At 41.2% G+C, this 24624-nt stretch overlaps 1 protein-coding gene across 3 annotated transcripts in view; it reads left to right on the top strand.

Annotated features, from left to right (window-relative positions):
* Positions 1-248: 248 nt before the first annotated feature.
* Positions 249-24624, top strand: part of Nup98 (nucleoporin 98 and 96 precursor) — a 99948-nt gene continuing 75572 nt past the window's right edge. For all 3 annotated transcript variants that reach the window (XM_048361054.1, XM_048361053.1, XM_048361052.1), the window contains exons 1-5: positions 249-402; positions 18555-18658; positions 19726-19827; positions 19939-20115; positions 22986-23125. In XM_048361054.1, the coding sequence (XP_048217011.1) occupies positions 18583-18658; positions 19726-19827; positions 19939-20115; positions 22986-23125 (495 nt within the window). In that variant the 5' untranslated portion in view covers positions 249-402; positions 18555-18582. The remainder of the gene's footprint in view (positions 403-18554; positions 18659-19725; positions 19828-19938; positions 20116-22985; positions 23126-24624) is intronic.

Raw genomic sequence — 24624 nt, 5'->3', positions numbered from 1 at the left:
GGACTCCATGTCCCTCCCACGGTTCCTCCCTCTTTCCTTCCCCTAACTCCTCACGCCCCTCCTCTTCCTCCTCGCTCCTTTCCCCCACCCCCAAGGCCGCCTTCACGCTCAGTTTCAAAAGCCTCGTTGGCCAATGACGAACCAGAAGAACGTAGAGTGGCGGCCGTGTCCGCCAATGCGCAGACGACTAGGGCGGAGCTCTGGGAGCGAGCCTCTGACGGCGGGCTGCGTGTGACGCAGTCGGGCCCTCTGCGCGCTACGCCCGAAGCGGCGGTCGGTAACGGTGGTGGCGGTGGGCAGTGGCGACGGTTTCCTGGCGGCCGCGCGCTGCTCTGTGAGCGGCGGGTGGCGGTGGGGCCTGAGCCCTCACTCCTGACGCTCCCCCTCCCCCAACGCATCACGGTGAGTCTGAGGCCGGAACGGCGGCGCCCGGACCGTCAGGCTTCTCCTCCCCTCAGGGCAGGCGGGTGCGCGGGGCGTCCCGGGCCCTCGGTGCTCCCGAGTCTCGCGCCCCGGCACGCACCTCCTGGCTTTGGGGAGGGGGCGGGGCCCGTGGTCCCGTTGCTGAGCTCGTCGGGGCTCGGGGAGGGAGTCGACACGGGTGGGGTCCCGACTCGGGGTCTCTGGTGTCAGCCCTCGCCGTGGGGGCGTCCATTTCTCTGGTGCTATTCATTCATTCGCTGGGTGGGCGACTTCGGAACCCGCGATGGGTCGGCCTGCGCGGGGGCTGCGCTTGGAGTCCTGAGTGGGGTCTTCCCCGCACTTCTTAGACCCTCACGGGTGATGGGCTTAAAATTTCTGACTTCTCCGTAGGAGATCTGAGGACACCCCGAGGGTTAGGATGGGTGAGTCTGAGTTCATTAGTTTTTCTGGGGGTTGAGGGGGGGAGGTCTGTTCAGTAAGTAAAATATTTTTTTTTCTGTTCTTCAAAGAGTAATTGGATTTCTAGATTACTATAGCGCAAAGGGCCTTAGACTATTTTTAAGTCAAGCCGCCTACTCTACATCACCTGTAAGTTTTGTTAGAGGAAGATAAGGAGGCCCAGAGTAGGATTGAATGTCAGATTTCCCTGTCTCAAGTCTAAAAAATTTTCTATTTCACCTGGTATGTTTCCAGACTTCTTTTATCGGGTATTCTCCTTGGTGGGGGAAGGGTACAGAGGCATTTGATAGATGTAGACTTGGTCTTTAGTAGCATTTGTATCTTAGTTCTAGCATCTCTGTTCATATTATGGTAGAAGCGACGTTAGTAAGTGCTACCAACGCTAGATTTTGAGACCTAAACATAAAAGTTGGCTAAAGAATGTCAGTTTGGTCCGGGCACCGGTGGCTCATGGCTGTACTCCTAGCTACTTAGGAGGCTGAGATCTGAGGGTCGCGGTTCAAAACCAACAGGAGCAGGAAAGCCCTTGAGACTTGTCGCCAATTAACCAGCAAAAAGCCTCAAGTGGTAGAGTGCCAACTTTGAGGGGGAAAAATATGCTAAGGGATAGCTTAAAGCTCAGAGTTCAAGCTCCAGGACTGGCAAAAAAAGTCAGTTCTAATTGCATTGGAGACAAGTCATCTTGAGGCGCTGTGGCTCAAGTGGTAGAGTGCTAGCCTTGAGCAAAAGAAGCTCAGGGACAGTTCCCTGGCGGTGAGTTCAAGCCCCAGGACTGGCAAAAAATAAAAATAGAAAGTAATGCTAGTCAACCAGGTGAAAGTTTACTTGGTAGAAATAGTTAGGACATTTAAAAAGCAAATCCAATCCAAGCTGGGAAGGTGGGTATGGGAAATGCATTGTAGTGCCAGCTACCTGTATCTCAGAAGGGAGGCTTGCTTCAGTTCTGGAGCTGGAGGACAGACAACAAAAATAAATAAAAACTAGGAGAAATATCAGAGTTTGGATAGGCTAAAGAACATTGATGATGAAATTACTTTTGACTGATGAATTTAATTTTGAATTTAAATTTGATAAAATGAACTTAATTGCCACTTTTGTCTGTCTGAATCACATTGTCACTTTGTTGTTGATATAACAAAGCATTATTTAAAGACTTGTGCTTAAGAGAGGAAGAGATCTGCTGTCTAAATATTAAAATGTGAGCAGGGTATGTTTTCTCTAACATTTTCTCAGTTCAAGCATCACCCTCTTCTGGGAAGCCTTTCCTGGCATTCTTTGCCTTATAAATTTTCATAACACCCATTTGATATTTCTATTTATAGCACATGTCATTTTGCATTTATCTGTTTATTATGCTGTTTATCTTTATAGGTTACTTGGCACATAGTAAGTAGGTCCATAGTAAGTTGTGTTTGCTTGAATGGATAAATATGAAGTTGTGTTTGCTTGAATGACTAAATATGGAGAACTTGAACCTAAAAAATAGAAAAGAAGCTGGAAGGGACCCATACTGTTTATGTTACATGATATTTTGTGTCATTGTTGAATCCCCCCCCCCCAAGCTCCTAGATAATTATGTAAGTAGATGTAAGTAGAACTTGTAGGAAAACAAATTCAGTTTGGAAGACATTAATGATATTACTTATATTGTGGCAGTTAATCTAGAAGATAATATGTAGTTGTATTGATCTGATTTCTAATAAAGTTAATCTGTAATTATGCAATTTGTTGAAAGATTCAACTAGCAAAGTCAGTTTTAGAAGCAAGGTTTGAAAAATGTTTACTGAAAACTTAGTTCATTGTGGTTGGAATTGATCTATGTATTTGGTACATAATATGTCTGGAAAGCAGGATTTCTTAGTTTGGATAATACTGTATTTGGATCAGAGAATTCTCAAATATGGGTCTTTTTTGTGTATAATATTTAGCAGCTTTCCTCCCGCCTGATAGATAACCTCATAATAGTTCTCCATATTTTAATAGCCAAGAAAGATTCAAGAAACAGTCAAAATTATCCTGATTGAAATCACTGCTGTAGGGATAATATATTACCAATATTCTAGTAAACCATACCTTTATCTCAGCTTATCTAGTTTGAGTTTTCAGATGTGCATCACCATAATGACTTTCATGAAAAACTCTTAAAATGGTCAAATTTGGACCTTGAGAAGCTGAAAATCTAAGAGTCACTTTTTTTTTTTTTTTTTGCCAGTCCTCAGTCTTGAACTCAGGGCCTAGGCACTGTTCCTGAGCTGCTTTTGCTCAACGCTAGCACTCTTACCACTTAGCACTCTACCACTTGAGTCACAGCTCCATTTCTGGCTTTTTCTGTTTATGTGGTACTAAGAAATCAAACATCATGCATGCTAGGCAAGCACTGTACCACTAAGCCACATTCCCAGCCCTTAAGAGTCACTTTTTTCCCCCTTCTTTTTATTTCTATTGTAGAGTTCCTTTTTTTTTTTTTTGCCACAGAAGAAATCAAGATCTTTCTTGAAAGTGAGTAGGCAGTTCAACCAATATATTTTTCAACTTCAACATATATATATGCATATATATATAATTTTATTTTATTTTTGCCAGTCCTGGGCCTTGAACTCAGGGCCTGAGCACTGTCCCTGGCTTCTTTTTGCTCAAGGCTAGCACTCTGCCACTTGAGCCACAGTGCCACTTCTGGCTGAAACCAATATATTTTTATGGAAGGGGTAAAACTTGAATTAATATTTTAAATATGATGTATGATTCCATCTCATTGATAAATTTGATGCTACAGAAGTATGTAGTGATGGGGGAGTCTTGTCACTTTTTACCCAATAATTTAACAAATACTGAGAACTATTCGTCATATTGAAGAATTTTTACTTAGTATAATGGAAAACACTTGTAATTTTTAGTTGGGAGGTCATCACTTAAAATGTAGGTCTATGCTAGTCTTGAACAAAAATAAAGCTCAGGGACAGTGCCCTGGACGGGCATACACACACAAAAAGTAGCTCTAACTACCTAAGTCTGAAACTGAGATTATCCTGAAGGATAGGATATTAGCATAAAAGAAAATGTGAAATTGGAGATAGGCAGACAGATTTAAGAGGTTATTGCAATAGTCTAGGAAAATGTTAAGTTTGGTGGTTTCTAGACTCCTTAAAACTTAACATTGCCAAAAGATTTCATGTGAGTTGTGTGCTATTTAGAAGATTGAGATGTCTGTCTGTCTCTCTACCTACCTACTTTGGTCGGGCTAGAGACAGAGCTCAGTGGTAGTCTTCCTACCAAACGAGTGCTTCTGCCTGTCAGTTGGGAGGTCCCAAGCACAAACCCCAGGATTGGGGGGGCGATGGTCTAGTGGCTTATACCTGGAATCCTAGATACGCAGAAGATCAAGATCTAAGGATTGTGGTTCAAAGCCAGCTCAGGCAAATTCCTGGAGGGTTTTTATCTTCAATTAACCAGAAAAAGCCAGAAGTGGAGGTGTGGCTCAAGTAGTAGTGCACCAACCTTGAACAACAACAACAACAACAAAAAGCCCAAAACACCAGAAAAGATAAGGGAGAGGCTTAGAGTTCAAGTGTTGTTATGGGCACAAAAACAAGTCTCAGTACTGCCAAGGAAAAAGCTCATGTTAACAGAAGTAATTTTAAATAAAGTTTACTGAGAAAGTCTAATCACTGATGTATCTGGTCTTTTATACTTTTTTTTTTTTTTGCCAGTCCTGGGCCTTGAACTAAGAGCCTGAGCACTGTTCCTGGCTTCTTTTTTTTTTTTTTTTTCTCAGGTCTAGCACTCTGCCACTTGAGCCACAGTGCCACTTCTGGCTGTTTTCTATAATGTGGTACTGAGGAGTTGAACCTAGGGCTTCATGTATATGATGCAAGCACTCTTGCCACCAGGCCATATATTCCCAGGCCTCTTTTATACTTTTAACAGTTGACCTTGAAGTATGTGAGGTGTGAAGCAAACAGCCTCAAATTGATAAGTAGTTGGAATATATGTATATCCCATCCCATCCCCACCCCAGGCTATGGGGCTGAAACTCCAGGCCTGGGAGTGTCCCTAAGCTCTTTTGCTAAAGATTTAGCACTCTACCACTTTGCCACAGCCCCACTTCCAGTTTTTGAGTGGTTAATTGGAGGCAAGTCTCAGGAGGACTTTTCTGCCGGGAGTGGTTTTGAACCCCACTCCTCAGATCTCAGCCTCTTGAGTATCTAGAATTACAAGCTTAAGACCGGTGCCTAGAGGAATATTTTAATGACCTTTTGATAATTGTGTTCTTTGACAATGTAATTCAAATGTTTGTGTAGATTATTTTATTTATTTTTTGTTCCTGCCCTGTGGCTTGAATTCAGGGCTTCAGCACTGTCCCAGCGACTATTTTTACTGAAGGCTGGCACTCAACATTTGAGCTAAAGCTCCACTTCTGGCTTTTTGGTGGTTAATTGGAAAGTCACCACAGTCCTTAGATCTCAGCCCCCTAGGTAGCTGGGATTACAGGCATGTATAGCTTCTTTATAATACAGAATTTGAAACAATGTCACTGGACTTATATGTGATTCTACTTTAAAAGTTATTGGCCATTTTGCATTTTGTATCATTACTCATACATGATTTTATAACATCATGCATTGAGTCATTTGGGAATTATTGGCTCATTGAGTTATGCAGATTTACATGTTGACAAATTATACAGTTGTTGCTATTTCTGTCCACATCATCAGTCATTTAAGAATTGGAGAAGTGGACAAGCTTCTGGTGACAATTATAAGTTTTTGTTTGTTTATTTGTTTTGCCAGTCCTGTGGCTTGGACTCAGAGCCTGAGCACTGTCCCTGGCTTCTTTTGCTCAAGGCACTTTGCCACTTGAGCCACAGTGCCACTTATTTTTTTTTTTTGGCCAGTCCTGGGGCTTGGACTCAGGGCCTGAGCACTGTCCCTGGCTTCTTCCCGCTCAAAGCTAGCACTCTGCCACTTGAGCCACAGCGCCACTTCTGGCCATTTTCTATATATGTGGTGCTGGGGAATTGAACCCAGGGCCTCATGTATACGAGACAAGCACTCTTGCCACTAGGCCATATCCCCAGCCACAGTGCCACTTCTGGCCGTTTTCTATATATGTGGTGCTGAGGAATCGAACCTAGGGCTTCATGTATACGAGGCAAGCACTCTTGCCGCTAGGCCATATTCCCCAGCCTGACAATTATAAGTTTTTAAAATACAGTTTTTGCATTAAATCTTAACCATAGTTTGTCAAGCTTTCTTTGAAATAAGTGTTCTACTAAAAAAGAGCTAATTCAGCTTTCAAAAGTAATCACACAAGTGTTTTTCCTTGAACCAACCTTGCACAAGTGCCTTTTGAGTATTTTTCCTCTAATTCCAAAGAATAATTGTACTAAATGTTAAGTGCATTGAAATGTTGAGAATTGATACAATAACTAATTTTCTCTGCTACATTAAGGACATTCTTAAGTGAAACGTTTTGTACTATAAGTTGATGACAGTGACAGTGAAGAATTCAAGGGCCTAGTACAGTTTGGAGCCACTTCCTTGCTTGATTCTCAAGGTCCAGCATTTTTTACACCCTGTTGCATTCTCTCTCTGTCTCTCTGTCTCTCGCTCTCCCTCTTTTGTGCCTGCCTTAGGGCTTGAATTCAGGGCTTAAGTGCTATCCTTGAGCTTTTGTGCATTTTTGCTAAACTTACGGTTTTTTGCTAATTAGTTCAAGAAAAGAGTCTCATGGACTTTTCTTCTTCTGCTTGGCTTCAAATTAAGATCCTCAGTTTAGCCTCCTGAGTAGCTAGGATTACAGGTGTGAGCCACCAGCACCTGGCCTTATACTCTTTTGCATCCCAGTTTCTTTCTTTCTTTTTTTTTTTGTCCTTGCTTTTATTTTGTTGCCCAGGCTGGTCTTGAACTCCTGGGCTGAGGAAATGATCCTCCTTCAAGCCTTGACACAATAACTGATTTACTATGGCTTCGTTTTATTATGAAATCGTTTTGGCTTTAGACCAAGTGAAAAGAAATGTTGGTTACCTCTAGAGGTTTTGGGTTGTACTTTGAAGACCACTATCTAGGACAGTGATTTTTTTCACACCATTTCATGAGCCCTATACTTCTTTGAATTAGTGCAGTTGTATTGAATATCCACCTATTCTTTAGCCAGAGGAGCTTCTTCTTATCTGTGTTATGTGTCGGGTTCCATAGCTAGAAATGTTTGAAAATCATTGGTTAGTTGTTGAATTGAACATTTGAATTAGGGCTGTCTGCTCATGAGAAACAGTTCATCCTCCATAAATATATATTGCAACCACTCATCACTTAGCACCTTCTTTTGGTCTTTCTTCCTGTGATAGAAAGTCACTATTTTATTGGGGGGGGGGCAGGGGAGTTCAGAGGTTTCAACTCAGGATCTTGAGCTTGCTTGCCTGACTGCCAATTGAGCCAGACCTCCAGCCCAAGTTTTTTGTTTCTGTTGGTTGTGGGGCTTGAACTCTGAGCCTGGGTGCTGTCCCTGAGCCCCTCAGGTCAAGGCTAACACTCTGCTACTTGAGCCACAGCACCACTTCCAGTTTTCTGGTGGTTAATTGGAGATAAGAGTCTCACAGACTTTGCTGCTGGCTTTGAACCAAGATCCTCAGATCCCTACCTCCTGAGTAGCTAGGATGACAGGCCCACGTGGGTTTTTTTTTGTTGTTGTTGTTGTTTTTGCCACCCCTGAGCACTGTCCCTGGCTTCTTTTTGCTCAAGGCTAGCACTCTACCACTTGAGCCACAGTGCCACTTCTGGCTTTTTCTATATATGTGGTGCTGAGGAATCCAACCCAGGGCTTCATGTATACGAAACACTCTTCCACTAGGCCATATTCCCAGCTCCAGGCCCAGTTTTTTTAATGGTAATTTTTGAGATAAGGTTTTTGCTCATGATCTGCTTACCTTATTCTAATCTTTGCTGGGATTATAGATACAAGCTACTGCTGCCCTACTTGGATATGAGGTCTTAAGACTTCTGGCTAAAATTGTGATCATTCTGATCTCAGACTTTTACCTGGTTTGGGATGACAGGTGCATACAACTGTACCCAACTCTGAGTTGGATTACTCCAAAGGTAGCATTTTCATTGTTTCTAAAATGACAAGCTTAGGTTAACCCTTAACAGTTGAAAGGATAAACAAAATGCTATGAGGAGGAATCTATTAGACAGTATGGATTATTTAGCATTCATTTATTCACCATTGAGCAAAGTCAAAATGCTTTTTATCCAAGCAGAAAACAGCATTACTTTCTCAAGAGAAAGTATAACTAAGAACATAAATAAGAAGAGCTGGGAGATACTACTTTACATAATATGTATGGAAAGGGGCCGTGGAAGGGAAGTGTTTTTATACTGGTAAGAGCCTAAAGGGTCTAATCTGTAACATTCTCATGAAGCAGGTAATGTTTGACCAAAAGTTTTTAGAAAGAAAAGGCACCAACACTTAGAGAGGAGTAGGTATTTCTAATCAACGTTGCAGCTTGACCAGGGAATTGATCAAAGAGAGGATACTGTGAAACAAGAAGTTAGCAAGTAGTATTAGGTGACCAAGACTGGGCTAATTTCTTATGGAATTCTGTCCATCCCTCCTTCCCTTGTATTTCTTATTAGCAGTCATTTTTTTCATTTAGTTTAACTGCAGATGGTAATTCCTGCCTTAGTATTTTCATGAAAATTAGATGAGAGAATATATGAAGATGATTTGTAAGGTGGAAAGGACTTTACTTGTCCATTCACCTAACAATTAGTAACTGTTTATACTCTCTGCTGATTTTGGTGAAAAGAATTCCATGAAGAGGGAAGGAAAAATTACTTCCTATTTATGTAACTTTCTGACGTTATTGAGCAAAAAGTTAGAAATGTCTAGAAACTTGCTTGGTCATTGAGATAGTACTTAAAGTTGGCAGTTGCTTTTTTGTTTGTTTGTTTGTTTTTGCCAGTACTGGGGCTTGAACTCAGGGCCTGAGCACTGTCCCTGGCTTCTTTTTGCTCAAGGCTCATACTTTGCCACTTGAGCCACAGCGCCACTTCCAGCTTTTTCTATATATGTGGTGCTGAGGAATCGAACCCAGGGCTTCATGTATATGAGATGAGCACTCTTGCCACTAGGCCATATTCCCAGCCCATCAGTTGCTTTTTTAAAAACCATATTTCATTAGATTTCTGTGCAGAAAACTAATTGTGTGTGAGAGTGTGTGTGAGCGTGTGTGTGTGTGTGAGCGTATATGAGCTTTTTTGCTCAAGGCTAGCCGGCTACCACTTGAGCCACAGCTCCACTTCTGGCTTTTTAGTGACTAACTGGAGAAGAATCTCAAAGACTTACTGCCCTGTCTGGTTTTAAACTGTGGTCCTCAGATCTTAGCCTCCTGCGTGGTACAGATGTGAGCGAGCCACTGGTTCCCTGCCAGGAAACTTCTGTCATTGTGCCCCAACAGTTTAAGTATATAAACCAGGACATCAACTAAGCTTCATTTGGAGCTGTGGGAAAATATATTTCTATTTATAGATGGGACTGCTGGATGTGTTAGTAAGACTCCTTCCTTCCTTCCTTCCTTCCTTCCTTCCTTCCTTCCTTCCTTCGTTAGTGGGGCTTGAACTCAGGGCCTGTGCACTATCCCTGAGCTTTTCTGCTCTACTACTTTGAGCCACAGGTCTTCTGGTTTTCTAGTGGTCAATTGGAGATAAGAGACTCATGGACTTTTCTGCCCAGGTTGACTTTGAACTGCAATCCTAAAATCTCAACCTCCTGAGTAGCTAGCATTAAAGGAGTGAGCCACTGGCGCTTAGCAAGAGTACCTATTTCTTGTATCAGAGAGCTTGAAATATTAATTTGAGGATTGTTGGGTATAGTGACTCAGGCCTGTGATCCCACATATTCAAGAGGCAGAGATCAGAGAACCATGGTTCTAGTCCAGTACCAGAGAAAAAGTTACCATGCTAGCTGCTCAAGAGACTGAGATCTGACAGAGAAACTCTGTTCTAAGTTAATCCAGCCAAAGTTGGAAGTGGAGGCATAGTTTTGGTGGTAGAGTCCAACAGTGAGAAAGTGGATAACCAGAACTCAAGCCCCGATACTGGCCTGCGTACACGCGCGCGCGCACCCCCCCCCCCCACACACAGAGCTACACATCATGGTACATGCCTGTCCCAGCTATATAGCAGGTGTAAATGTCCAGGCTGGTCCTGGGGAAAGAGCCAGAGCCGGAGACCATATCTGAAAAATAACTAAGGCAGTGGGGGCACTGGTGGCTCATGCCTGTGATCCTAGCTACTCAGGAGGCTGAGATCTGAGGATTATAGTTCAAAGTCAGCCCAAGAAGAAAGCCACATGAGACTCTTACCTCCAAATTAACTACTTAAAAAGCAGGACGTGTCTCAAGAGGTAGAACACTAGCCTTGAGCAAAAGAGCTCAGGGAGAGCACCCAGACCCTGAGTTTAAGTGCCAGGATGGAGACAGACAGACAGGCAGACACGCACGCACACACACGCACACACATGCACACACACACACACAGAGAAAAGAAAAGAAAAAGTGATGTGGTTGTGGTTCAAGTCCAGAGCAAAGAAGACAATAAAATCAAGGGTGAAATTAAAGTACTTTAGATGTATACCAGTATTTCAGATTTATTTGTTGGTTGTGAGGCTTGAACTCAGGGCCTGGGTGCTGTCCCTGAGCTCTTTTTGCTCTATTCTAGTACTCTATCACTTTGAGTCATGGCACCACATCTGGTTTTCTGGAGTGTAATTGGAGATTAATTGGTCAATTGGAGTCTCATGGATTTTCCTGGCTGAACTGTGATCCTCAGATCTTAACCTCCTGAGTAGCTAGTATTATAGGTATGCACCCGGCTCAGGTTTATTTTTTATTTCTTTTTTTTTCCCTCTCTCCTTTCCCTCCCTTCCTTCTTCCCTCTCTGTGTCTCTGTGTTTCTCTTTTTTTGTGTGTATGCTGGTACTAGGCCTTGAATTTAGGGCCTTGGGGTTCTTGAATCATTTCCCTGTGAAAGAGGGGATAATTAAGCGGCAATAGGGATAATGGACAAACTGAATTGTTATATGACATCTTACTTTTTTTTCTGCTGAGGTGGAACCCCGGGCCTCATAAAGGCTAGGCTAGCAGTCTACCACTGAATATCTCACACCCCCTATCCATAATGTTTGTTGTGTTAATGAAGTTGGCAACTAGCACTGATGCATATGGGCTGTTTCAGGTTGGAAGTGTGACCTTGGATGAGACAGTCTTCAGTGGAGGCAGTTGTGACATGGACTGACAGCTGAGGGCTGACTTCTGGTAGCATTTTCCAGCAGCTGGTATAACAAATCCTCCAGAACCAAAGGAAAGTTTGTTTTCCATAGTCAAGTGGGGATCAGGATATATTCAAAGAAATCATAATATTCTGTGGAAGTTCAGGGAATACCTTTGCTGAAGGGATGTCTTAAGGAAGTATGACATTTGGTGTGGGGAGCAGGGAGTCCTGGGGCTTAAACTCTGGACTTACGTGCTGTTCCTAAGCCTCCTGTATTCAGGGCTAGCACTCTACCACTTGAGCCACAGCACCACTTCCAGCTCTTTTTTTTTTTGGCCAGTCCTGGGGCTTGGACTCAGGGCCTGAGCACTGTCCCTGGCTTCTTTTTTTTTGTTCAAGGCTAGCGCTCTGCCACTTGAGCCACAGCGCCACTTCTGGCCGTTTTCTGTATATGTGGTGCTGGGGAATTGAATCCAGGGCTTCATGTATACGAGGCAAGCACTCTTGCCACTAGGTCTTGTCCCCAGCCCCCACTTCCAGCTTTTTGAATGGTTTATTGGAAATAAGAGTCTCACAGACTTTTCTGCCTGGGCTGGCTTTGAACCACAATCCTCAGATCTCAGCCCCCTAAGTAGCTAGGATTACAGTCGTGAGCCACCAGCACCTGAGCTAGGTTTTGAAAGTGATTTAGGAGATTGTTGAGGGCAAGAGCAGGGAACAGGTAATTTTCACTGGACCAGTGACATTTGCATAACAGTAAGGGAAATGAATAATTTGAAGAGCAAAGGTATTGCCTATTCTAGCTGCTATGGTAGAGATCAGAAGTTGTCCCCAAAATGTTGAGTTGCTTCCCTGTGATAATTTTAGGAAAATACTCAGTATGAGATAATTCTAAGTTTATTTTTGCCATAACTAAGAGGTTAGGCTGGGTTTGGGTGAGAGGCTTTTTCCCCCACATGAGTCTAAATTGGATTTACTGCTTTCATTGGGGTCTGGAACAGATAAATTTCCGTGCTTGTTAATTATTAGCTTCCTAGGATTGAGGGTGTCCATGGGAAGGTAGTATGTAGGTTAAACTAGAGTTCCACTTATGAGTTTCACTTACTCACCTTTTTTTGTTTATTTTGTTTGTTTGTTTTGCTTTTGTTGCCAGTCCTGGGAGCACTGGCCCTGGCTTCTTATTGCTCAAGGCCAGCACTCTACCACTAGGCCATATTCCCAGCCTTGTATACTTACCTTTTTAAACTTAAAAAACTTGTTAAGTAGCTAATCCTGTTTTCTCATCTGTAGAATACTGGTGGTGCATATCAGCAACCTTTTTAAAAGACATTGTTAGTGTGAAGTTGATATACAGAGGGTTATAGTTACATGAATCATGTAATGAGTAATGAGTACAATCTTTTTTTTTTTTTTTTTTTTTTGCCAGTCTTGGGGCTTGAACTCCGCCTTAGCACTGTTCCTGGCTTCCTTTTGTTACAGGCTAGCATTCTACCACTTGAGAGCCACAGCACCACTTCTGGCCTTTTCTGTTTATATAGTACTGAGGAATTGATCTCAGGGCTTCATGAATGATAGGCAAGCACTCTACCACTAAGCTAATCCCAGCCCCAGTACAATTCTTTTTGAACCATGTCTCCCTTCCTGTCTCTCTCCTGGTTTTATCCTCCAGTCCCTATCCCAATTCATTTTGCACAGTGTTTAGTGAGTAGCACTGTTGAATTTGTTCACCCTTGTTCCACCTTTTATGTGTCCTCCCAAACCCTCCCAAATACAAACTAACAAACAAGATAAAAGGAAAAGAAAAGCAAAACAGCAACAATGGCAACTAAAAGATGTCTCCTTTCCTTTTCTTAGAGTTCATTTCATAGAATATTATTCTGTATGGTCATTTGGACATAGCTGTTGAGACTTTGTCTACCACTCCTATAAGTATCCTCCTTTGGCCTCATTATGTGAATGACTTGGTTCCTATATATAATTCATCATGTCCCAGTGTGTGTGCAATACCAGCAAGCTTATAGTTACTGAGTTAATATATAAAATAACTTGAAGGGCTGGGAATGTGGCTTGGGGTAGAGTGCTTGCCTAGTATGCATGAAGCCCTGGGTTCGATTCCTCAGCACCACATCCACAGAAAAAGCTGGAAGTGGTACTGTGGCTCAAGTGGTAGAGTGCTAGCCTTGAGCAAAATGAAGCCAGGGATAGTGCTCAGGCCCTGGGTTCAAGCCCCAGGACTGGCAAAAATAACTTGTAAAGGTTTATCAGCACCTTTTGTACTTAGTAAAAAGTTCCATCACCTTTTTTTTTTTTCCCCTAGTTCTGGTCCTAGGGTTTGACCTTAAGGCTTGAGCACGGTCCCTGGGCTTTTTCACTCACGGCTGGCATTTTTTCACTTGAGCCACAGCTCTAGTACTGGCTTTTTGCGGATAATTGCAGACTTTCCTGCATGGGCTGGCTGCCATCCTTAGATGGGTAGGATTACAGGCATGAGCTACAGCTCATGACATTTTTATACATGAATATAGCTGTACTTTGGTCATATTTGTTCTTTTACTTTTCGTACCATCTTTCCCTTCCTACATCCCCTTTTACTTTCATAATCTTCATGTTTTTGTTTTGTTTCCTCCTAGTTCCCACAAATGAGAGCAAACATCATGCTAACCTCTCAGTTCTATCCATTTTCCAGGAAACAATTAATTTAATACTTTTGCAGCTAAGTAAATTTCATTATGTATAAATACCACATTTTCTGCATTTTTCTATCCATTAATTAGCACCTTGACGGACTCTATAATGTAGCTATTGAGAATAGTGACAGGACTAATGTGGTATACAAGTATCACTGTAGTGGCTGACTTAATTCTCTGAGTATGTATGCAGAAGTGGCATGGTTGAGTCATACAGAGTGTTGTTTTTTTTCACTTGAGCCCCAGTGCCACTTCTGGTTTTCTGGTGGAGATAAAGAGTCTAATGGAGGGCTGGGAATATGACCTAGTGGCAAGAGTGCTTGCCTCGTATACATGAGGCCCTGGGTTCAATTCCCCACCACCACATATACAGAAAATGGCCAGAAGTGGCGCTGTGGCTCAAGTGGCAGAGTGCTAGCCTTGAGCAAAAAGAAGCCAGGGACAGTGCTCAGGCCCTGGGTTCAAGCTCCAGGTCTGGCAAAAAAATTTTTTTTAATTTAAAAATTAAAAAAAAAAAAGAAGGTCATGGACTTTCCTAACTGCGATCCTCAGATCTCAGCCTCCTGAGTAGCTAGGATTACAGGCGTGAGCCACCGGCACCTGGTGAATCATGTAGATATTCTAATCTTTTTTTTTCTTTTTTTTTTTTTGCCAGTCTTGCCACTGGGCCATATTCCCAGCCCCTATATAATCCTTTTCTTTCTTATTTTAAAATATATAATTAAATATAAATATAATTAAAAAAACTTTTTGAGGGTGGTGCTGGTACTGGGCCTTGAACTCAGGGTCTTGGAGCTATCCGTTGGTATTTTTTTGTTCAAGGCTGGCTCTATTGCATGAGCCACAATACCGCTTGTAACTTCTTTTTTTTTTTTGCCAGTCCTGGGCCTTGGACTCAAGGCCTGAGCACTGTCCCTGGCTTCTTCCAGCTCAAGGCTAGCACTCTGCCACCTGAGCCACAGCGCCCCTTCTGGCCGTTTTCCATATATGTGGTGCTGGGGAATCGAACTGAGAGCTTCATGTGTAGGAGGCAAGTGCTCTTGCCACTAGGCCATATTCCCAGCCCTCGCTTGTAACTTCTTTTGGTGGCTAATTGGAGGTAAGAGTCTTCGTGGACTTACCTTCCTGGGCTAACTTAGAACCACAATCCTCAGATCTTAGCCCCCTGCATAGCTAGGATTACAGACGTTAACCACTGGCACCTGGCTTATTTCCAGTTGTTTTTAATTTTTTTTCTTTATTGTCAAAGTGTGGTACAGAAGGGTTAGATTCATATGTAAGGCAGTGAGTACATTTCTTGTTCTACTTGTTACCTCCTCCCTCATGCCACACCCCCCCTTCCCTTATTTCCAGTTTTTTAAGGTCCCTCCATACTGATTCCTATGGTACTAGGGTAATTTATACTGATACTAGCAGTTAATAAGAGACTCTGTCCTCCAGCTTGTCAATTTGTTGTTTGTTTCTTTTTTTTTGTTTGTTTTTGGCCAGTCCTGGGCCTTGAACTCAGGGCCTGAGCACTGTCCCTGGCTTCTTCCCGCTCAAGGCTAGCACTCTGCCACTTGAGCCACAGCGCCGCTTCTGGCCGTTTTCTGTATATGTGGTGCTGGGGAATCGAACCTAGGGCTTCGTGTATCCGAGGCAGGCACTCTTGCCACTAGTCTATATCCCCAGCCCTGTTGTTTGTTTCTTGATCATAGCAATTCTTATTATAATAAGATGGAATCTAATTGTAGTTTTGGCTTGCATTTCTCTAATGCTTAAGAATTTTTTCACATATATTAGTCATTTGACTATCTGCTCAGTTCATATGCTCATTTATTGATTGGTCACATAATAATACTTTACTACTACTGCAAATTTGTTTGTGAAATGTATTATTAATCATATGTTTCTGTTTTAGGGTAAGATTATTAAAAAGCAAATTTTGGAATTGTAGGAATGGCACATGGGTAGAATTGCCGTCCTTGCAAGCTTAAGGCCATGAGTTCAAATTCCAGTACTGCAAATAAATAAAAATTTGATATAGAATGAAATATCTATAAAACCTAATGTATCTTAAGACCCAAGTAAACATTCCATAAGGGTGTTTTATGGAGAAAAATATTACTCAACTTTTTAATTGCACAGAAAGGTCACATTTGCATGGACAGATTTCTGCTAATTGGGATAAATAAGAAAATGGATGGAAAATTTAACATTACTAGATTACAGTTGAAAAGTTTTTATTTTACCTGGTATTAGACCCAAAATCTTAGTCAACAGATACAGTAAAGTAGATGTAGTAGTTGATGGGAAAAAGAAGCATTGGTTGAGACATCTAACCCTTAGCAACTACCAATTCTGAAATTAATTTTTTTTGAATACCAGGATTTGAGCTCAGTGCCTCACACTTGATAGCTAGATGTTCTAGTACTTGAGCCATGTCCCCAGCTATAACTATCAATTTGCACTGTTGAAAAGTCAGCATAATAGTAGAAGTGTAGACTTCTAAGAATATTTCCCCTGGAATCATCATTACTTTGTAGTATCTGATAAGTTGGGAAGGCAGGAAAGTCAAAGTAGATCTCATTATACAAGATGATTATATGAATAAAACCTCTAGTTATTGGGCTGGGAATATGGCCTAGTGGCAAGAGTGCTTGCCTAGTATACATGAAGCCCTGGGTTCGATTCCTCAGCACCACATATCTGGAAAAAGCCAGAATGGGTGCTGTGGCTAAGTGGTAGAGTACTAGCCTTGAGCAAAAAGAAGCCAGGAACAGTGCTCAGGCCCTGAGTTCAAGCCCCAGGACTGGCAAAAACAAAACAAAATAAAACCTCTAGTTATGAAGACATGCTTTAGTCACTTGAACCTTTTCAAAATGCAGAGATGTCTATATTCTCCCCTGACATTTTGGTTCAGTCCCTCATCTTCATCATCCTCATACTAGCATCAAACTCAAGGCCTCATACTTGCTGCCATCTGAGCCACATCTCCATCCTGATTTTTACTAATTATTTTAGAGATAGAATCTTGAGGACTTTTGCCTGGGTTGTCCTCAAACGAATTCTTGATTGGCCTTCTGAGAAAGTAGGATTACTAAACATGAGTCACTGGCACATGGCTGGGTTCAGTTTTTCTACAATGGGACCCTAAGGGGTTATAGTTTGAAAATCTTGCAGCTTAATTCTGTTGTGATACTCTACTTATATACTTGAATGAGTTTTGTCTCTATCCCCTTAGGACATTTTAGAGGGTAAATTATCTGTAAGGCATCATGGATTTTAAGGGACAGCCCCCTCTTTTCCAATATGCACAAGGTATTTGAGTGTTATAACACCTTTAAGTGCTAGTAGATCTCTACAACATTGGGGGGGGGGAGCTGCTTTTTATGTACTGTCCTGGGGCGCTTACTACTTGAGTCACAATTTCATGGACTAAAAGCTCAGTCTGGCTTTGAACCTTGGTCCTCAGATCTCATCCTCCTGAGTAGCTAGTATGATGGGGGTGTGCCACTGGCACTCACCTCAAAATGTGATCAGGACTCTTCCATTATGTACTTAGAGAAGACACTATTCTTGTCAAAAAAAATCCAGTAAACATCTTTGACTCTAAAGTTTTGATATTTAATACAAAGTACTTCACTTATTTTCTTGTTAGTGAGTAAATGGCAGCATGTATCTTTTAAGGAATATTTATTCAGGGAGAAAGATCTTTTTTTGTTTATTTGTTTAGAAGGACATTATTACATTCGGTGCAAGAAAGGGAACATTAGGATATGTCTGAATGAAGCTATTATATTTGCATAAACTATACTGTTGGCTTGCTTTTATTCACAGCAAATGGGGAAACCCCTCCAAACTTCCCTTTACAGTTATTGGAATAGTTTAACCCAATTAAGTGTCCAGGGCATAGTTTGGATACTGGAGGGAAATCATCTATGTGAAATGAGAGATTTGCTTGCTTTTGCTGATTGGTTGGTTGATTGTCAGTTGTTTAGGTGCTGGGGGTTGAACACAGGACCTTGTACATGCTAGATAAGCAGTCTAGCGTTTTTCTATATACTCAGCCCTAAAGGGATTTTATCAAAGGATTTCAATGATTAATGTTCTCAGAAGTTGAAGATAAATAAGGGACCATAGAGAACAGTATTTAGTATTCTCAGAGCATCAGTATACCAGAATATCAGGGATTTGGAATTTGGAGGGTAAATATCTGTAATTAGGCAAGCATTTGTTATTACAATAGTATTGAAAATAGGAAAAATAATACAAGCTTCCTAATATCAAAATTTGGTCTTAGACTAGAAAACTTTACTAAAGGATAGCTAAATTAAAAACAAAACAAACCACATTGAGGGCTAGAGTATAGCTCAGTGGTACAGCATTTACCTTGTACTTTTGAGGCCTTGGGTTTAATTCTGAGCAACTCCACCACCTCCCAAAAAAGTTAAAAGAACATTTTTTTGAAGGTATGGCTGTTGTTGGTAATAACTGGACTTTAAACCTCATGTTACAGTACTGGTCATCTCAAGAGCGGCATGGACTAAAGAACATCTTAAAACATTATGTAGAGTTTTAGAACATTTAACAAGAGTATATGCTCTATATAGTTCCTAGAGGTCTTAATAAATTTGCAGAATGATAGATTTCTTGTTTTTGAGAATGATAGTTTTCTTGAAACAATGGTATTATATTGAGTGGCCTTTAAAAACTGATATTTTTTCTTTTTTTCTAGCATTCTGAAGCAAAGACTTATTTTGAAGATGTTTAATAAGTCATTTGGAACCCCCTTTGGGGGTAGTACAAGTGGCTTTGGCACAACATCAACATTTGGACAAAGTACGTTTTTAAAAATAAAGGGAAAAGCAGCCTGTTTTGGGTTTCCCTTGGGAGGAGGCAGTGGAGGGGAAACACTTTATCCAGACTTGCCACTATTTATTATCAAACTTTCCAGAGGGGGGGGTGGGGTGGGGTGTGTGTGTGTGTGTGTGTGTGTGTCTGTCTGTCTGTCTGTCTGTCTGTCTGTCTCCTGGGGCTTGAACGAAGAGTTTGAGTGCTGTCCCTGAGATTTTTTTTTGTTCAAGTCTAGTGCTTGTGCTCTACCGTTTGAGCCACAGCTCTACTTCATGGACTTTTCCTCGAATGCATGGCTTTTACCCTTGACCCTCAGATCTCAGTCTCCTGAGTACCTAGGATTACAAGCATGAGCTACCAGTACCCAGTTCCATTTTTTAAAAAGTATTGTTAATGAGACAAACATTAAAGTATAACTCAAACATAGGAATAGACCACAGAAATAACCATTAATAAGACCCAGGTGTTGGTCTATCAGACAAAGACTGATATTATTACAAGTATTTTTTTTTAAAGAAAGGGAAACTATGCTTTAAAGAAGCAAATGAGTTGGGCACCGGTGGCTCATCCTAGTCTGTAATCCTAGTCTGGCATTTTGCTAGTTAATTGGTGATTTAGTCTCATAGACTTTTCTGCCTGTACTGGCTTCAAACCATGATCCTGTTATCTCAGCCTCTTGAGGAGTTAGGATTACAAGTCTAAGCCACTGGTACTGGCTTCTTATTTACTTTTAACCTTTGTTAAAAAATTTATACATAGCTGCAGGATTTGAGGAACATGGTTCAAAGCTAGCCTGGGCAGGAAAGTCCATGAGACTGTTACCTCCAATTAATCACCAGTAAACCAAAAGTAGTTCTGTGGCTCAAAGCAGTAGAGCACTAACCTTGAGCAAAAGAAGCCCAGGGACAGCACCTAGTCCCACAGTTCAAGCCTCAAGGCTGGTTAAAAAAAAAAAAGATATTAAACCTTTTTCATTCATTTACTTGGTGTAGATTTTATCTGAGTTTTAATTTAATAGGGTTTATAATTTAGTGGGATTTTAATTTTTTCAGACACTGGCTTTGGCACCACTAGTGGAGGGGCATTTGGAACATCTGCATTTGGTTCTAGCAACAATACTGGAAGCTTATTTGGAAATTCACAGACCAAACCAGGTGGGGTATTTCTTTTTCTTTTCTTTTCTTTTTGCTTTTTAAATTCATTTATTGTTGGTTTAAGACTTCATTTACTAGCTGATCTGTTTTTTCCCCTCTCTATCTCCTTAGGAGGATTATTTGGTACCAGTTCATTTAGCCAGCCAGCTACCTCCACAAGCACTGGTTTTGGGTTTGGTACATCAACAGGAACATCAAATAGCTTGTTTGGAACTTCAAGTACAGGGACTAGTCTCTTCTCATCCCAAAACAATGCCTTTGCACAAAATAAACCAACTGGCTTTGGAAGTAAGTAGGATACCAGTGGATTTGTGCACCTTACAGTTGGATTTGTTTATTGATTGTATACTACTGTTTCTTTCCTATGTCTACCTACTTGCTTTCCCCAAAAATATAAAAAATATGGAAATATAGAAATGTCAAATTGTATTAAGAAGTCAACAGTCTTGATGAGAGTTGTCTGAACATCTCTTAAAGATGGAGATTTCAGAATGGCTACAGATAGGATGGAAAAGCCATATGAGAGGAGCTTTATTGGTGTTAAGAGACAGGACAGTGACAAAGTTGATTGTATTGTATTCACTAGTACTGTGCTATAGATGTACAGCATGCCTCTGTGTCACATTTAATGTAAGGAGAACAGAAAAGGAGTGAAAAACACTGGATATGACATGGCTGCCTTCCATTTATTTCTTGCCAGGGCAAATGCTTTTAATTGATGGTTTCCCTCCCTCCCTCCCTTCCTTTCTTTTTCTTTTTTTCCGCTGGGCCTGGGCTTGAACTCTGGGCCTGGGTGCTGTTCCTGAGTTCTTTGTGCTCAAGGCTAGAGCTCTACCACTTGAGTCAGAACGCCATTTCCAGCTTTTTCTGTAGTTTATTGGAGATAAGCATCTCACAGACTTTCCTGTCCGGGCTAGCTTCGAACCATAGTCCTTAGATCTCAGCCTCTTTAGTATCTAGGATTACAGGCATGAGCCACTGGTGCCTGGATTCTCTTTTTCTTTTTCTTTTTTTTTCTTTTTTTGGGCCAGTCCTGGGGCTTGGACTCAGGGCCTGAGCACTGTCCCTGGCTTCTTTTTGCTCAAGGCTAGTACTGTGCCACTTGAGCCACAGCGCCACTTCTGGCTATTTTCTGCATATGTGATGCTGGGGAATTGAACCCAGGGCCTCATGTATATGAGACAAGCACTCTTGCCACTAGGCCATATTCCCAGCCCTTCTCTTTTTCTTTTTGACAGTACTAGAGATTGAACTCTGGGCCTTGTGCTATGCTGTACCACTTGATCAACACCCCCAATGATCCCCTCTTTTTCTTTTTTAAAAAATTACTTATTTATTGTCAAAGTGATATACAGAGGGGTTACGGTTTCATATGTAAGGCAACGGGTACATTTCTTGTACTATTTGTTACCTCCTCCCTCACTCCCCCTTCCCCCCCTCCCCTTCCCCTCTTTTTCTTTTAAGTCTAAATGTAGTCTGGACCTGCTTCTTCACAAAATACTTTAAGGCAACCACTACTGGTTTCACCAAGTGTGCTCTTTGGAGATGATGCTGTTTCTGATATAGGAGCTTGGTAGGATGGGTAGCCAGTTATCAAAACACTTCCAAAGGGAAAGGTGTTTGTCGGGATGTTGAAATATTTAACCATGACAATATAAGATGCATTTGTCAACTCAGAAGTGACAATGCCCCCTTTTAAATTCCATATTAGAATTAGTGCTATCTAAAAATAATAGCAGTTTTGCAAAAATGACAGTCCCGCTAACTTGGTAATTAGGTTATTTAAATATCGGAGATAAATTTTTGTTGCTCACTGACATTTCTGTCATCATATGTAACTAATTTAGAAGAAACATTTTGCCAGTCACTGGTGGCTTACTTATAATCCTAGCTACACAGAAACTGAAATCTGAAGATTGGGCAGACAAATCAGAGAAACTCTTCTCCAACTAGCTAGCAAATCCAGAACTCGGTGACGAGGCTCAGGTGATAGAATGCCATCCCTGAGCATCAAGCTGATCAACAACCTAAGGCCAGAGTTAAGTATTTCTTGGCTTGATGTAAGCCCACCTACTCAGAATATAGAAATTGAAAAGATCACTGAGCAAAAAATTAGCAAGAAACTACATCTCAAGCCAGATGTAGTGGTATATGCTGATGATACTAGGTACTTGGGAGGCTATAAATATAAGTAGGAAGATTACAAGACCAGTTTATAAGGCCAGCCTAGTCTCTGGGCAAAAACTTGCGACCTGAAAAACAATTAAAAGGACTGAGGTTATAAGTCAAATGATATACTACATGCCCCCAAACGTAAAAATAATAATAGCATTTTGAGAAAGACAGTCCTTATATAACAGTTAAATACTTCAGTGTGTATGGAAAAGATAAGATAATCAGAACATCTTCTGTTTTAGTATTAGTTTCTATAAAGTGATCAACAATATCATAGGTTTTTCTAAAATTTTGGAAGTATATATTTTACATTAACCAGTGTTTGACCGCCTAGGTCCACTTATGTGTTCTAAATATTTTAGATACATATGCATATATGAAATAATAAAGACACTATGATCTTTGGTAGTTCTGATAGCATGTTTCAGAAAGACAATTTCATTCAGCATCTGTTCTGAGAAAAAGGGAAAAGATAAAATTTGTGGTGAAACAAGTGTTTCTTTTAACTTGTCTTCTTAGAATTCTCAAGAAGGGATTTGATATGAACACTTTGTCAAATAAAGAATTTTACCTTCAGGTTGGGAATATGGCCTAGTGGTAAAGTGCTCACCTCATATACATGAAGCCCTAGGTTCGATTCCTCAGCACCACATATATAGAAAAAGCCATAAGTGGCTCTGTGGCTCAAGTGGTAGAGTGCTAGCCTTGAGCAAGAAGAAGCCAGGAACAGTGCTCAGGCCCTGAATTCAAGCCCCAGGACTGGCAAAAGAAAGAATTTTATTTTCATTTGAAACTTGGGAGTCTGGAAGTATGGGCATGAATGTATAAAATATTTGCTTGGAAAAATGTATTTGCTCAAGAAAATGGGAAGTTAGATAATTTGAGGATATGAAAATACTGTTGCCATAGTCCATTTCCAGAGTGTTTTATAGATCTTTAAAGTATTCACTCCTGAGTTTTCACTTTTTCTTTCTAATTTACAGATTTTGGAACAAGTACAAGTAGTGGGGGACTCTTTGGAACAACAAATACTACCTCTAATCCTTTTGGTAGTACATCAGGCTCCCTCTTTGGGCCAAGTAGTTTTACAGCAGCACCTACTGGGACTACCATTAAATTTAATGTAGGTATTTATTTCAGTGTTTATGCAGTATGTTTCTTTCTCATTTCTTTGTAGGATGAATTATAAGACTGATCTTCAGTTATAAGTGTGGGTCCTCTTGAAAGTTTTTTTAAAAAATAAAAGTCTGTAAATATTTGTAATAGTACATGGGGAAGTTGTAAAGTGATTTATATTTGAATTTCAGTAACTTCAATAAGATTTGTATGCAGAAGATTGAATTGAGTAGCTCTGTAGAGTACTCATTTAGAGTCACTCTTGGGGCTTGAACTCAGGGCCTTGGCGATGTCCCTGAGCTCTTTTACTCAAGACTAGTGCTCTACCACTTTGAGCCATAGCTCCACTTCCAGTTTTCTGGTAGTTAATTGGACATAATTGGCTTGTGGACTTTGCTGCGTGGGTTGGTTTGAACTGTGATCCTCAGATCTTTGTCTCCCAAGTAGCTAGTATTACAGGCATGAGTAGCTCATGAGGTAAAACTTGAATTTAATGTGTTCATAATTTATCCTCTGAAATGTGTTATATACATACACACACACACACATATATATATATATATATAATTTATTTATTTAGGTGCCAGTCCTAGGGCTTGAACCCAGGGCCTGGGTACTATCAGTAAGCTTTTGTGCTCAAAGCTACTGCTACAACTATATAGAGTCTCAAGGATTTGTCTGCTGAGCTGGCTTCAAACTCTTATAATCAGATTTCAGCCTCCTAAGTAGGTAGTATTACAGGTGTGACCACTAGCATCTGGCTGATCAACTATTTTTTTTATTTGTTTGTCCGTCCTGGTACTTGAACTCTGGGCCTGGGCGCTATCCCTAAGCTCTTCAGCTCAAGGCTAGCACTCTACCAGTGGTTCCACCATGCCACTTTTGGTTTTTCTGGTGGTTAATTGGAGATAAGAAGAATCTCATGGGCTGGGAATGTGGTTAGTGGTAGAGTGCTTGCTTAGCTAGCATGCACTAAGCCTTGGGTTCAATTCCTCAGCACCATGTAAACAGAAAAAGCCAGAACTGGTACTGTGGCTTAAGAAGTACAGTGCTATCCTTGAGCAAAAAGAAGCCAGTGACAGTGCTCAGGTCCTGAGTCCAAGCCCCAGGACTGGCAAAAAAAAGTCTCACAGACTTTACTGCCCCACCTGGCTTTGAACTTGGATCCTCAGATCTCACCCTCCTGAAGAGCTAGGATTATAGGCATGAGCCACTGTCGTCCAGCCAACTGTTTTGTTTTGTTTTTTAATATCAAAGAATAAAGGGCAAAGCATAGAAAAACAAAAAAAGTTTCTTTAAGAGATATATGGACCAAGTGTGTTGGCTCAAGTTCACAATTCCAGCTATTCCAGAGACTGAAATAGATCATGAGGATTGTGGTTTGAGGCCAGCCAGGCAAAAACTTCATGAGATACCCCTCCCACTCATCTCAGCCGATAAAAGTTGGATGTGGGTTGGGTGCCAGTGACTCACACCTGTAATCCTAGCTCCTCAGGAGGCTGAGAT

Source organism: Perognathus longimembris, chromosome 13 (assembly GCF_023159225.1).
Source record: "Perognathus longimembris pacificus isolate PPM17 chromosome 13, ASM2315922v1, whole genome shotgun sequence".
Taxonomy (NCBI): domain Eukaryota; kingdom Metazoa; phylum Chordata; class Mammalia; order Rodentia; family Heteromyidae; genus Perognathus; species Perognathus longimembris.
Note: the sequence above shows the minus strand (reverse complement) of the source record. Positions and strands in the feature narration are given on the sequence as shown.